The following is a 14967-nucleotide window of genomic DNA, read 5'->3' on the forward strand; positions in this document are numbered from 1 at the left end:
GTTGTCGAGAAAGGAAAGCAAGGAATAAGTACCTAATGGGTACAGGTTTCCTTTCTGCAGTGATGAGAATGTCCTGGAGCTCGGTGGTGGTAAGCCTGCACAGCATGGCAAAGTCACTAAAGCGCCATGAATCATCCACCTGAAATGCCTGCCATGATGAACTGTAAGTGTCATGTATTTTATCACAATTAAAAAACAACATTGGCCCTTGGCCCATGAGTACATGTCCTAATGTCCTAGCTCCTTGGATTACTGTATTTACTTTGACAAGACTTATGCTCTGAAAATTTACTCGGTTTTAGATAATTTCAGAATAACAATCCCTCTAACTCCACTGGGTTTACTTGGAGATTAAAGAGAGCACCCAGAAAAGGCCTTCAGATCAGAAAGGACTTCATTATAATTCATGCATACAAATGTTCACTGACTCCCAGTACTGGTTTTCATTAATTCGTTCACTCAGGCATTCATTCATTCATTCATTCATTCACTCATGTTGTGCCAGGTGCTAGGTGCGGGTGTTGGTGCTGGAGAGACAAGGAGGGAGGATCAAACAAATGAAGTTCCTGCCTTGACCATGCAGTTTTAAAAATACAAGTAAATGTATGGTTTTGTCAGACAGAAATCAAAAAGCATGAGAGGTGGAAGGAGGTGCTGGTGCAGGGAGAGGCACTGTCTTCTATCGGATGGTGGGCAGAGAGGCCTCTATAATAAGGGACCTCTGACCAAAGGCCCATAGGAAATGAGGCAGCAGCCATGTGCGTACCTAGAGTGACAGCGGTCCAGGCAGAGGGACACATGGGTGCAAAGCCCTGAGGCACTGGTGTGCCCAAAGCGGCTGGAGAATGAGAAAGATGCCTCGTAAGTGGATACTGAAGTAGGAAGCATGAAGGACTCATAGAACGAATTTGGAAGTACTCCATCTCTTTCTATCTTTCCAAACAGCTTTAGGAGAATAGGTATGGTTTCTTCTTTAAACGTTTGATAAAATTCCCCTGGGAAGCCATCTGGCCCTGGACTCTTGTGTCTTGGGAGGTTTTTGATGACTGCTTCAATTTCCTCCCTGGTTATTGGCATGAAGGACAGTGAGCCCAAACCTAAAATCCTCAAGGAATGAGACAGGGTGGGACAGCTGGGGCAAAAGTATCTGCTGGAGATAAAGAAGCTACAGGTTGCACCCCTAGGTCTCTAAAATCGGGCTGAAAGATGGGGAGGGGCCTCACCTGAGGCTTAACTGTAAAGTGCTTTGGAAAAGCACTTTACACAAAAGCGCAGTGGCAGTAGGGAAAGCCGAGGGGGCCTGTGGTGTCAGCATGAGTAAGCAGCAAAGCTCTGAGAATTATTTAAAATCTGCCTTAGAAAAAAATACTGCAGAGTTCATAGCCCTGGGATTGTGGGTTTATTTACTTCTGTCTTTGTTTTAATTTCCACGCTCTTTCAAATTACAGTAAGTTCTTGGTCTTAAAAAAAGGAGGACTTCCTCATTTGGCAAACCAAATTCCATTTCAAAATACTTCAGAACTCAAGAGATGGCACTGAGAACAAAACAGAAAGAAAGGACATTAAGTAAACCCATAATAAGATGTCTTTACCTATAGACAGCAAGGTCCAGGATGAACTGGTTATGTTTTTCATCATCTTTCAAGGAGAAGTCAAGTCTAAGGAATAATCCATTTGGGGGGAAAAAGAGACAATAGCTTTAGCAATACAGTATAGATGACTCATCCCATTTTCTAAAGTAAACTTGGTAATAGTTATATAATAATCTCCAATGACAAACTTATTTTGGTAGGTGGACAATAAAATGATTATGCTATTTAAAAATTTCAGCAGAAACCTACGATATATTCATAAATTATTTGTTTACATTGTTAACATGTGAGACTCCTAAGGTAAATAACATACAAAAAAATTAGCATTGGTGCAGACATAGAGACATCTGGTGGTTAAAGTCTTCTTTTCTATTTCATTCAAATTTGCTAGAAGCAAGCTAAAACCCTGGAATTATTTATGGGCAAGTAAACATATTTGCATCTCTGTATCTGCATTCTATTCCTCTAGAGTTTTTTTTTAAGATTTTATTTATTTATCTTAAAGATAAAGAGCATGAACAAGTGAGCATGGCAGGGTCGGGGGAGAGGAACAGAGAGGGAGAGGGACAAGTAAACTCCCCGCTAAGCACAGAGCCCAATGCAGGGCTCAATCCCAAAACCCTGAGATCGTGACCTGAATGGAAATCAAGAGTCAGATGCTTAACTGACTGAGCCACCCAGGTGCCCCTATCCCTTTTGTTGTAAATAGTCCCATCTTCCTTCTTTCTCCTTGTAATCAATTTTTTTTCTCCTTTCAGAAAAGGAGACTTTGGCATCACCCTGGAAAATGCTGAGACACTGCTGATGATCTATCACCTCCATAGAGATGATGAAACAGAGGTTCTGAGAAGTTGACATAGCTGGGGAAGAGGCCATATGAGCCTGGAGAGGCAGGATTTCAAAGTCCTACATCTTTCAACTTCCTAGGTATAACTTCCATTGTGGCAACATACCATTCAGAATTATTTGGTTGATTTATTTGGAGCACTTCACCTGTCATATTATTCCATAAAATATATAATCCAACAATATTAAAGAATGTAAGCTAAATTGTTTGGAACAATTTGGCCGTCAGCAGAACGTCTGTGTGTGGCCGTCCCTCTTGGTGCTTTCAACAACCCAGCCATGTGGGACTCTAGTAGCTCAAATGAACCATGCATTCATGATATCATCTCAGGGGCTTTCTTATGTGCTGGCTTCTCTGCCTTGATTGCTTATTCCCCAATTGTCCAGCCAGCCAACTTGAACTCTCCATTCATATATCACTTGAAAGGTAATTTCAGAGAGGTTTTCTATGGCAGAGATTGTTATTCATTCCCCACGGTTCACTTCCCCTATACCCATAGTAATGGAACACCTGATTTTTTTTTTAAGATTTTATTTATGTATGACAGACACAGAGAGAGAGAGAGAGAGAGAAAGGGGCAGAGACACGGGCAGAGGGAGAAGCAGGCTCCATGCAGGGAGCCTAACGTGGGACTCGATCCCGGGTCTTCAGGATCACACCCTGGCCAAAGGCAGTGCTAAACCACTGGGCCACTGGGGCTGCCCAGGACCCCTGATTTTAATGAGAAACATGGCTGTGCAGAACAAAGATGACACTTTCCAGCCTCCCTCACAGTTGTATATACTCATGTAATTTAGCTCCATGAAGGAGAGCATGCTCTGGCCCTCTCCAGGGATTTCCCTCAAGAGAGGGAGTGTGCCCCCTTTCCCCTCTCTCTTCTTTTTCACCCAGTTGAACAGAAGAGATTATGAGAGGCCAAGAGATGAGCCACAGAGACTACTTAGCAAGCTGTTGCAACTGTTCAGGCAAGAAGCAGATGACACGTTCTAAGATGGTGGGGATGGAGTTAGCGAGATGTTATCACAGTATCAGGTGATACTGAAGGAAGCAACCATAGAGTCACTGATAAAATGACAGAGAGAAGAATCAATGATGTTCCAAGGTTTTTGATCTTGCTAAAGGCAGGGATGCTCACTACTGAGTTGGAGAATGCTTGGGGGACAATCACGTTATGAAGGAAAGTGGTAGTGGGCATGGAAAACTTGCAATACCTACTTTATATTCACATGGTGAGGACAAACAACTAATTAAATGTTCAAGTCTTGAGTTAAAGAAAGAAGTTTGGTCTGGTTGAAATGTAAAGATAGTGTTCAAAAGCTGTGGAATTTGGTGAGAACCCCACAGAGTTGATGTAAAACAAGAAGGCAGCTGAGGAGTTGGCCCTGGAGCACTTAGGTACATCACAAAGAGAACCCAGCAAAGCCTGTGAAGATGAGCCATAGTAAGGTCAAAGAATCAGAAGCAAAGAGAAGAAACTGCTATATGAAGAAATTAATGACAGGAGGTGGTGGTTGCACCTGCGTAGTTCAGTCCATTAAGCATCCAACTCTTGATTTCGGCTCAGGTCATGATCTCAGGGTCCTGGGATGGAGCCCTGTGTTGGGCTCTTAACACTGAGCGAACTAGAGAAAGGGAGTTTTCTTGTTTTTATTTTAAGATGGATGATAAGACAGCATTTGTATACTGATGAGATGGACCTAGTAGGAGGGAGAGAAATGATACGGAAGAGAAGAGGTCAATGCAAGTCCTTGACAGCAAGTCCTCTTCCTGAGGAGAGGAAGTTCATCCACTGCAGCAGGAGAACAGAGAATATGTGGTACAGGTCTAGGGATGCTGACAAATTGGATGAGAAAACTTCTAATGGCTTCTGTTTTCTCTAAGGAGTAAGAAACAAGGTCCCCAGCTAGGACCACAAAACAGAAATAAGAAGGGAGCACAGGTGTGAAAGCAGCTTACGGGAGACTGGGGAATGAATGATCCAGGAAAATACAATGATTACTGGAGGTCCACTTGAGATCCATGGTAGTAAATTTATAGTAAGACCAGCAAGTAGAGTTGGATGTTTTCCTCCAGTCATCCATGAGAGCAAGTCCAGGAATGTTTGGCATGTACGATTTAAATAGGGTGGAGATGAGGATGTGAGAATGAACATGAGGGAAGAAAAGAAGGATAAGAGAGTTGAGGGCGAATCTGAAAAATAAAACAACAGCAGAGTGACAGAAGGTGAGAACATGAGGGGCAAAGGGCAGGCAGCAAGTTCATGAAGACCAAGAACTGATTCTTGGTCTTCACGGGGGGGTGGGTGATTGTTGGGGTGCAGGGAGCTCCTTGGGAGCACAGGGGATGGTACCCTGCAGGACACTTGGAAGATTCCAGAGGTGGAAGATATATGGAAGATGGCAAATCTGAGAATAAAAGTGGATTGTGTGGCTGGGCTGAGGGGGGACATGATGGCAGAGTGTGAGGCGGTAGAGGGCTGGAAAGCCTAAGGCTTGGTTGGATGGTCTACAGGGAGGATGGAGTCATATGACTGATGATGGGAGGAAAGGCAGAAACAAAGATGCTGGTCTGGGTGCTACAGTCTTCCTGCAGTGACTGGGGCAGAGGATGAGTGTGAGGGTTGAGCAGGGGTTAAGTCCATGACTGCAGAAGGACAAGGGTGGTATATCTAGATGGCTTATGCTCCCAGGGGCTGGGAACTTTTAGGGAAAGGGAAGAGAAATGGTCTGAAGGTGGCTGTGAGGTACAACCTTCCTAGTGGTATATGTAGTGAGGAAGAATAAGGAGAGCAGCTATAGAAGCAAAATCCTTCATGTCCATTCATGAAAGAGTAAGGGACATTGAGAGAAAAGGTTGAGGACAGAGGCTTTGCTGATGAGGCACAAGCTCCAGAGGGTACGGTGGCTGTGAAGAAGGGGGTTCAGGGAGAAGGAAGAGAATGAAGTAGATTAGGAGGTGTACAGAGCCACATGGGAATAACTTTCTAGGTGGTGACAGATGACCCAGGAGGGTGGGGAAGAGTGACTACAGCAGGATGGAAGTAGGCAGTGGTAAGGGGAGGTGGTAGGTGTTCAGTTCTTCACAGAATCCCCCTAAAGAGAGTTAGCAGTAGGGTCAGGTAACGTGGGCAGTGTGGTGTGAGGAGAGACATAGTCTCACCAGGGGCCCAGAGAGCTCTGAGGGTCTCAGTCAGACCCTGCTGTAGGCTGAAGAGAGACAGTCTTCCTACTAGATTGCTGAGCTCAGCGAACACAGACCCAGGTCATATTCACTGCCGGATCCTCATGCCTAGCATTGTGTCTTGTGTTACAGTAATTTGGGCAGGATAAAGGAGGGACGTGTTTTGTGGCAGATATAAATGACCATGGAAGTCACTAGAACTGGGTTAGCCTGAGCAAGTCAGACACACCAGCCATTTGCTTGGGCAAGTCACTCCACCTTTCTCAAGCTTAGGTTTCGAACCCATGAAAAAACAAATACTGCCCATCAAAAGAGATTGCTATGCAGAGGAATAAATAATACCTGGGAACAATCAAGAGAGACCCTTTACCCTGGTCCTGCCATAGAAAATGAAAGGAACACAAACAGGCTTTGAGCAATGAAATGAGGCCAATGAGGTTTAGTCCAAAGGCATTTTGGTCTGTACTTTGGCTATAAAGGGATTTCTTTCTTTCTTTCTGTCTTTCTTTCTGTCTTTCTTTCTTTCTTTCTTTCTTTTCTTTCTTTCTCTTTTCTTTTTTTATTATTGCTTTGCTAGTTTTAAATTTTAAGACAGCCAAATAGGGTAGATATTATTATACCAGAGGATTTCTAGTTTGAATATTTTCTCTCTCTCTCATTAACACCATTGAATTATCTATATCAGTTTCTTTCCCTGGCCCTCAAATACTTTGTAGACATTGCCCAGAGTGTAAAGTAGACAGACACACAGGAGAGGTTACCAGTATTCTCAGCCAGCTTGTTCATGGTAGAACTTTAAAAATTAATAAACATAACAATAATGCACTTGGAATTTGCTGGCAGAAAACTGTATATGATCCAAAGTTTCAGGGAATACATAAATAACTAGATTTCCATATGTCAAGATCACGTTCTGAATGCCAAGAAAATGAAGTCTAACGCTATGCACTTGAAAACATCATAGATGTTCTGCTTTCAAATATGCACAAAAGGGTATTTTTATTAGGCTCATCAGGCTTGTTAAAAGCAGTTAGATATATTCTCCAAAGAGCAAACCTACAACTATAAACCACTGAAATCACCACCACCACACATTTTGCTTCTTTGAGTATCTCTTTGGCCTCACGTACTTGGGGTCATTTACATTCAAAGCTTTCCCGTCTTTGGTGATCAAAATCCTGGGTGGTTTCACTTTCTTCTTCTTTTCACTTAAGATTGGAAGAAAAGACAATGGGGAGGGAGAAAAATAAAGAGAATGTAAAAGGAATATCTTTGTGAAACAGTTTAAGAAAAATTGATCAGATATTTGTGAATACATCAACAATTCACTGTCATGAAGTCCATTATTTTCCTTCTATGCCGGGAACTGACAATCAAGCCAGATTTCTGTAAGACTGTATCTATATCTGTAAAGCAAAAATGTGACCAAGGCAATTTTGCAAATAATTCAAATGGGGGGGGGGGCTCCTTTTCGTGAAGCATCCATGAATATTTAAATTAGTCTATTTTATGCATGATTTACCCAGATAACTGTCAATTCTCCATTTGTGTATACAGCCTCTGCTTTAGTTAAAATTATAATTTTTAAAATGCCAAGTAGATTCTATTCTGTAGAAATAAAAATACCAGTACATAAGACTCTACGCAAAAGGATGTCTATCACAGTCCTATCTGTAGTGGCAAAACTCCAGAACTATGACGAATGCCCATCAGTGTTGGAATCAATGGCTCAATTGTGGTATACTCATGCTATGGAATAGTTTGTGCCTGTTTAAAAATGTGTTTGCTCTTTATCTGCTAATCTAAAAAGTGATAGGAAATGTTGATGATGTACTTAGTGAGCACAAATACATAAAAGAGAAGTCCATTTTTGTGTTTTTTAAAAAAAGATCCCAAATCAAACATTTGCAGAGATGATTTATATGATTTTACAGGGTGGAGAAAGTTCCGGTGGGATGGATCCCAGCCTGCTAACACTCATTACCAAAGGGAGTAGAGACAGGAGGAAAAAAAAAAATGTGCAGAGAGGAAAGATTCATGGGATAGCATGAAAGAAAAGTGTCAAATGCAAGTTCTAGCTATTTAAAATTACCGAAGATACATAAAAACTTAAAAAGGCATATATGGACAAGTCCTGGAAGACCAGACATAAAATGTGTTTAGAAGATGGACTGTAGGCAATTCTTTGCCTTGGATTTCTATTCTTTTAATACAGATTTTGTATCAGTTAATTGTATTTTAAAATGCAAATTTATGCACATTTTTCTGCATTTTAAACTGGGTCCCCAGGTCCAGTAAGTTAATATGTCCATGCACTACATTATTCTCTATGACCCAGGACAATTAAGGGACAACCAGGAGAAGCACGAACATCTCAGGGACCCATAGAACTGGATACACTGCAGCATCCCGCATGCAGTGACTGGGACTTTTATCCAATCCAGCTGGATTTTTTTTTAGGCTATCAGGGAGAGAAAAAAAAATGTTTCCTGGCTTCAGGCTCAATACAATGTAATACACAATATATTGTACTATATATACATTTTACATATGTATAGAAATATAAACATGATGTGTATATATGTGTGTACATGTGCATAGATGTCAGAAATACAATACATGTTATATAAAAACATGTAGAATTTCCATTTCAGAAGGTTCTTAAATCTGCAAAAACACTTTTACATCTATTAGCTCAAATGATTCTCTTACCAACGTAGTGGGGTAGGTAAGACAGGGACGAGAAGCCCCGTTTAACAGACGAGGAAACAGAGAAGTTAGGTATTTGCCAACATCACACAGACAGTAAGTGGCAGAGTCAGCACATGACCCCACAATTTTCTGACGCTATTCCAATGCTCTCCCCAAAGCCTCCAGCAGACTCTCCGTGTACAGACCACCAAAGTTTACAGATAAGCATTTTGGATAAAATTCAATTCTCATTTTGATACCTCCCTATCATTCTGTCTAATGAATAAAATGGCATGAAAGCAGCAGTGATTGCTAACAGTCTTTTTCAATCTTTTAGTTTCTTGCTCTCAGTTGATCATCACAGGATGAGATGCTGCGTTTCACTCCTGTAACTGCCATGCAGATGAGGGTATATTGGAACTAAATGATCACATTACCAAGCACAGGAATTAGAAGTATTTCCATAAGTGGCACATTTTACATACTAGACCTGAGCAATGACATGAAATGGAATGACACAGAGCTTAGCTTTTAAAAAGCCTCTCTGAGAATAACAGTTTAAGCATTGTAGCTTCTAACAAATCACCAAATTATATCTAAACAATTCAGAAGTGAAAGCATACTGCTGAACGTTCAAGAGAGTTGTATTAGGAAAACAGAATGCCTAGTGAAACTAATTTCTAATTTTGCAAATTACAAGACACAAACGAACTTACTCATCCTACAAAGGGCACTTTTTCTTGGTGGTGTGATAATTAGTATCTCTAATCTGGACCATATTTCTTGAAAGTTGTTTAAAAAGTCAAAGACATACAGACAAAACCCTAAGATATCATTCATGATATGCTGGGACAGAGGGTCCTCTGATATCAACAAGTGTTAGTAGATACAATACAACAGGAAGCTGAGCTTAGAAGAAGCAAAGTCAATGCATGCATGATGGCTAGCAAATATTTAACACAGATGACGAGTAAAATCACGTGCAATCATGAAAATATAATCCCTAGGACAGCATTACATTACTCTCAATGACAGGAAAAGCATGAAATACCTTAATTTTTCTTGGTCTTTCCGTTGTTTTTCCATATGCCTAAGTGTTTCCAGTCGAGATTCAGGAGTAAACAAAGAGGGCTTGTTCCAGAATTCGAAGTCATCTTCGCTATCCTTGAATTTCTTTTGGTTGCATTCTCCTTCTTGTACTTCTAGTGCCTGGACGTGGTCTTTGCTCTCTACTGAAAATGGGCTTGGAAGGAATGAATAGACCAGAGCATGTAAGACCAATCCTGGATGTCTGAGTTTCATCCGTGATGCTGCCCCTTATATCTTTTACACGTTTTTCTTATGGTATCTTCTTACCTTTGAATGACAAGACATCTATGAGAGAGAGCCTACCTACATAAGCCAAGTTGGACGAAGTACTGCCCCAACTGAGGTTGTCCCTCATCATCTAATTCGGGGCACACTGCAGGGATCAGACGGAAGGGCTGCTGGGCCTGGCTGATTAGTCACCCGGGGAGCCTTATGAAGAGCACAGATGCCTGGGCTCCCAGCAGAAAGTCTACCCAGTAGATGTGGAGTCAGGCCCGGGAATCTGTGTTTTATGATATATTTTTTTAAGATTTTTATTTATTTATTCACAAGAGACACAGAGAGGCAGAGACACAGGTAGAGGGAGAAGCAGGCTCCATGCAGGGAGCCTGATGTGGGACTCGATCCTGGGACTCCAGGATCATGCCCTGGGCCAAAGGCAGGCTCTAAACTGCTGAGCCACCCAGGGATCCCTTATGATATTTTGTAATATGTTCTGATGATCAGACAAATTCAGGGACCACTGGGCCTTCCCAATCAACCCATCTCCATTCTGGCACTCCTCAGTTCCACCCTCCATACTGCTCCCAGAGGAATCTTCCCAACAGACAAATTAAATCCTATTTATTTCCAGGTTCTTTAATGATCCTCTATCTCTAATATTCTCTAGTGGGATATTGAGATCTTTTGTGGTAGGGCCTTTCACATATACTCTCTGATGTCATCGCTTTGGATGGTAACAGTGCTCTGTTCTCTGTTTTATTCATGTTTTGTGGATTGTCAGAGAGTTAAATGATGTCTCTATATGACATCAAATGGGCATATGAGGTATTTGACATTCATTCAGTGTGGATTCAAGAAATATTTATTGAGTATCTTCTCTGTGTCAGGCACCAGAGATCCAAGACAGACAATGACACTACTTTGAGGAAATGCTATTCTAGAGGAGGAAAAATGACACCATTCAAACAGTAAACACCAGGAACTTCTCTCGCCTCGCCTCTCCCTGCAACGTACACTATTTCAAAATGACATTACATGAAAGAATCCATGTGAAGCCTTCAGTACCAAGTATGGCAAACAGTAAGTATTCATTAAATGTTAGATTTTGTTGTTGGTACAGAAATGAGATGACACCAAAGGCTCATTTAGTTGACCTTCAAATAAGATGCCTTTTGAAGGGATGAACCAAAAATACTGGAACATGAAATTTAAACATCATAAACAGGACAGAGAAAGATTCTGCTTACACTTTTTTACATATTACAAAATGTAACTAGATAGTTTAAAAAGCAAAATCATGCAAATTGCTGAAAATGAATGCTTTGTCATATAGCTACCGTTCTTTAAACCAAAAAAAGATGTTATTTATTCATGAGAGACACAGAGAGAGACAGAGGCAGAGACATAGGCAGAGGGAGAAGCAGACCCCCCATGAGGTGCCTGACACAGGACTCAATCTTGGACCCCAGGATCATGACCTGAGTCGAACACAGATGCTCAACCACTGAGCCACCCCAGGCATCCCGCTATCGTCCTTTATGGTGTTGAAAAGGCAGTCTATTAAGGGGATCTATAATATTCTCCAACATTCTAAGTAATCATCACTGAAATAATTGGTTCCATTTTCAGTTAAAAGAATTTGTTTTTGCTAGAAAGTGACTAATTGGTTCACTTTTATCTTTCGCAATGCAAAAAGATAAGAATATAAAAATCATTGCTTAAGAAAACTTATAGAAATATCAGCTAAATCACTTAAGTCTCCAAAAGTAGAATGCATGTAAATGCATGCAGCTGGGCAGTGGCGCAGATTGAGCTCATGAAGATATGAACAATGTGCTCTTCAGTCACTTGCTTCAAAGCTGTGCTCTCCGAACTCTCTTCCCACTCGCGAGTACATCTCACAGACCAACAGTCTTGTTCAAGAAAAGTCCCATCTCACCTACAGTTTAAATAAAACTTCACTTAAACATCCAAATCGAACATCCTTCCTTTCCCTCTCTATACCCTTTTCCCCTCACCCAGCTCATAACTGGGCTCTGTATGGGGATAGGGGCATGCACTGCTCCAACTCCTCATTGCTCACCTAGTCTTTCCCTCTGTATCCCACCTCACTGGTTTCTTCATCAGGTCCCCCCAACAACTTCAAAAATGTGGGTCTGAGACAATGGATGCGGAGAAGGAGGCAAACATCTCTTCTGAGACAGATGCCCTTATACCTTGGCGGTTGGCTCTCTCTCTCTAGGGCTGATATTCTTGGCTTATTATTGGCTTTCTCTTGTGAGCACATATATTGGCTCTTGAAGACATTACGATAGCTTTCCAGGTTCATCATTCTTTGTCTGAGTGATCAATATACCACCAGCTGGCATGTGTAACAAACTATTGACACTGACAATCCACCCCACAGTCTCCTATTGTCACTTCTCTCTTGGGCACCAGCCCTTCAAAGACAGTTCAAGTGCAGTTCCTTGTACCATACGTACATGGCCTGTGGGATATTCATAAACCGTTGCCATGACAGATGCTTGAAGTATAAGCTGATTCTATTAATGCCCATTTTCCTGACCCTTCTGCTCTAGGCTATTCCAGGACACATCTCATCTTTTCAATTTTCCAGGCTGGAAGCAGGCTTCAGATCTAGACAAGGGATGAGATGCTTGCCTCTCCTCTTGCAGCCCTGGCATCTTTGTGGTGTTTCTTCTTGAAAGATCTTGAGGGATCCCTGGGTGGTGCAGTGGTTTAGTGCCTGCCTTTGGCCCAGGGCACGATCCTGGAGACTCGGGATCAAATCCCACATCGGGTTCCCGGTGCATGGAGCCTGTTTCTCCCTCTGCCTATGTCTCTGCCTCTCTCTCTCTCTCTCTCTCTGTGACTATCATAAATAAATAAATAAAAATTTAAAAAAAATAAAAAATAAAAAATAAAAAAAAGAAAGATCTTGAAAGGGGAATAGCCCCCTACTCCTCTCTGAGCAAGTCAATAATTCACTATTTCAATGACCTTCCTGCAAAATGTCTGGGTTTCTGTTCAAATAGGCTGAATGCAGTCATAGGACCAATGCCTGTAGGACCAGCCAGTCAGTTCTGTGGGGAGGCAGGTAGGCACCTGCAAGAAACCCAACTCTATGCTTCTACTCAATGCAAGCAACAGATCATTTTCAACATTTGTAAACTTGTATAAACCAAGAAGAGGAAATGAAACCAAACACATCTTACGTGAATGTTATAACTTTGATGCAAAACACTGGAAAAAATACAATGAAAAAAAGACTATTATAGCATAAACTCACAAACATAGGTCTGAATATTATAAATAAAATATTAGCAAAATGAATGTAGGGATCTATTAAAAATATGCCATGGTCCAAGTGAATTTATTCTGGAAATTCAAGATGGCTTAATATTGGGAAATCTATTAATTTGACTCACACATTAATAGACAAACATAGTTATCTCAATAGATGCAAAAAAAGCATTTCATAAGATCCAGTATCTGTGATGATAAAAATGCTTCATCAACTTGGAATCGAAGGACATGTACTTAACTCTTCCAAAACCCCATGATCAGAACCTTACTTATAATGAGAAATTGGAAACATTCTTTTTATTGTCAGAACTAGACAGATTCTCACTCTTACAATGGGTATCCCACTCTATCCCGGAGACCTTAGCAGGCACGATAAAGAAAACAAGTAAAAGCGGAAGAATTGGAAAAATTTTTTAAAGTTCTCATTTATTAAAAAAAAAAAATGTGGGGCAGCCTGGGTGGCTCAGTGGTTTAGTGCCACCTTTGGCTCAGGTTGTGATCCTGGAGACCCGGAATCCAGTCCCACGTCAGGTTCCCTGCATGGAGGCTGCTTCTCCCTCTGCCTGTGTCTCTGCCTCTCTCTCTCTCACTCTGTGTCTCTCATGAATAAATAAATAAAACCTTTTTAAAAAAATGTGTTTTTCTACATAGAAAATACAGGATCAGCTACAGCCTAACTACTGTATCTTTTTTAAAAGTTCAGCAAGATTGCTTAATACCATATCAGTATACAGAAATCATTCGTCTCTTTATACAACAGCAAGAACCAATTACAAGAGTATTTTAAAAATCTCATTCTATGAGATACTTAGAAATAAATCTAATAAAAGATGGTGTAAAACCTTTATGGAGAAAATTATGAAACCTTATTGAAGTACTCAGAAGAAAGCCTAAATAAATAGAGAAAGCTATTCCAAAGTTCAGCAAAGAAAGAATCAAAGTCATGAAGATGTCAACTTACCCCTAATTAACATATAAATTAAATGCAATTTCAATCAAAATTACACTAGGGATTTTTTAGGGAATTTGAATAGCAGATTCTAAACTTCTTAGAGAAAAGTAAAGAGCTAAGAACAGCCGAGATAAATTTGGAAAATGGGAATAACTCCTACCAAATATCAAGATTTACCATAAATCTACAGATATTAAAACCATGTGAGCTCCAAATTCATGGAGCAGTCTAGGAGGCTCAGAAATGAACCCATGAGTACATGAGTAGAGAGTATATGGTAATGGGGTGGTGTTAGAGATCAGAAGAACACCTTAATAATGGTGCAGGCAATTAGCTCCCCATATGGGAAATGATTGGTACCCAACCCCATGCTGTCATCAAAGGTTAATTCCCCATAGACACATATGATACTGGAGTAATGAAGAAATTCATAAATGAGACCAAAAAATAACAAAAGTAAACCTAACTACATTACTATTTTTGAATTCTATAAAGAGGAAGCACTTACAAAAATTAAAGATAAATACCCACCATTTGTTTCAACGTGGATGGAACTGGAAGGTATTATGCTGAGTGAAGTAAGTCAATCGGAGAAGGACAAACATTATACGTTCTCATTCATTTGGGGAATATAAATAATAGTGAAAGGGAATATAAGAGAAGGGAGAAGAAATGTGTGGGAAATATCAGAAAGGGAGACAGAACATAAAGACTCCTAACTCTGGGAAACGAACTAGGGGTGGTGGAAGTGGGGGGTGGTGGTGAATGGATGACGGGCACTGAGGGGGGCACTTGACGGGATGAGCACTGGGTGTTATTCTGTATGTTGGCAAATTGAACACCAATTAAAAATAAATTTATTATAAAAATTTAAAAAAAATAAAGATAAGTCGAAGGCTGGAAGAAGATATTTGCAAAGCATATAACCACTAAAGAATTTGCATCTAGAATATAAAAGAAGTATAAATCAGTAAGAAGAAAACTTACAACTTATTTAAAATAGGCAGAGGACTTGAGGAGAAGAAATATGGATAGCCAATTAGAATAGAAGAAGACATTTAAGATGCTGAAACCCACTAGTAATTCTA

General features: G+C 40.6%; 1 protein-coding gene across 4 annotated transcripts in view; it reads right to left on the minus strand.

The window, feature by feature from the left end:
* The window catches only part of DNAAF11 (dynein axonemal assembly factor 11), a 70517-nt gene that overhangs the window by 30269 nt on the left and 25281 nt on the right, over positions 1-14967 (minus strand). For 2 of the 4 annotated variants that reach the window (XM_077847277.1, XM_077847280.1), the window contains exons 6-8: positions 9362-9553; positions 6750-6827; positions 1593-1658 (exon numbers count right to left, since the gene is read on the minus strand). In XM_077847277.1, coding sequence (XP_077703403.1) covers positions 1593-1658; positions 6750-6827; positions 9362-9553 — 336 coding nt within the window. The remainder of the gene's footprint in view (positions 1-1592; positions 1659-6749; positions 6828-9361; positions 9554-14967) is intronic. The other 2 variants (XM_077847279.1, XM_077847278.1) reach the window with 2 other exon arrangements.

The sequence above is a fragment of the Canis aureus genome, chromosome 14 (genome assembly GCF_053574225.1).
Source record: "Canis aureus isolate CA01 chromosome 14, VMU_Caureus_v.1.0, whole genome shotgun sequence".
Taxonomy (NCBI): Eukaryota; Metazoa; Chordata; class Mammalia; order Carnivora; family Canidae; genus Canis; species Canis aureus.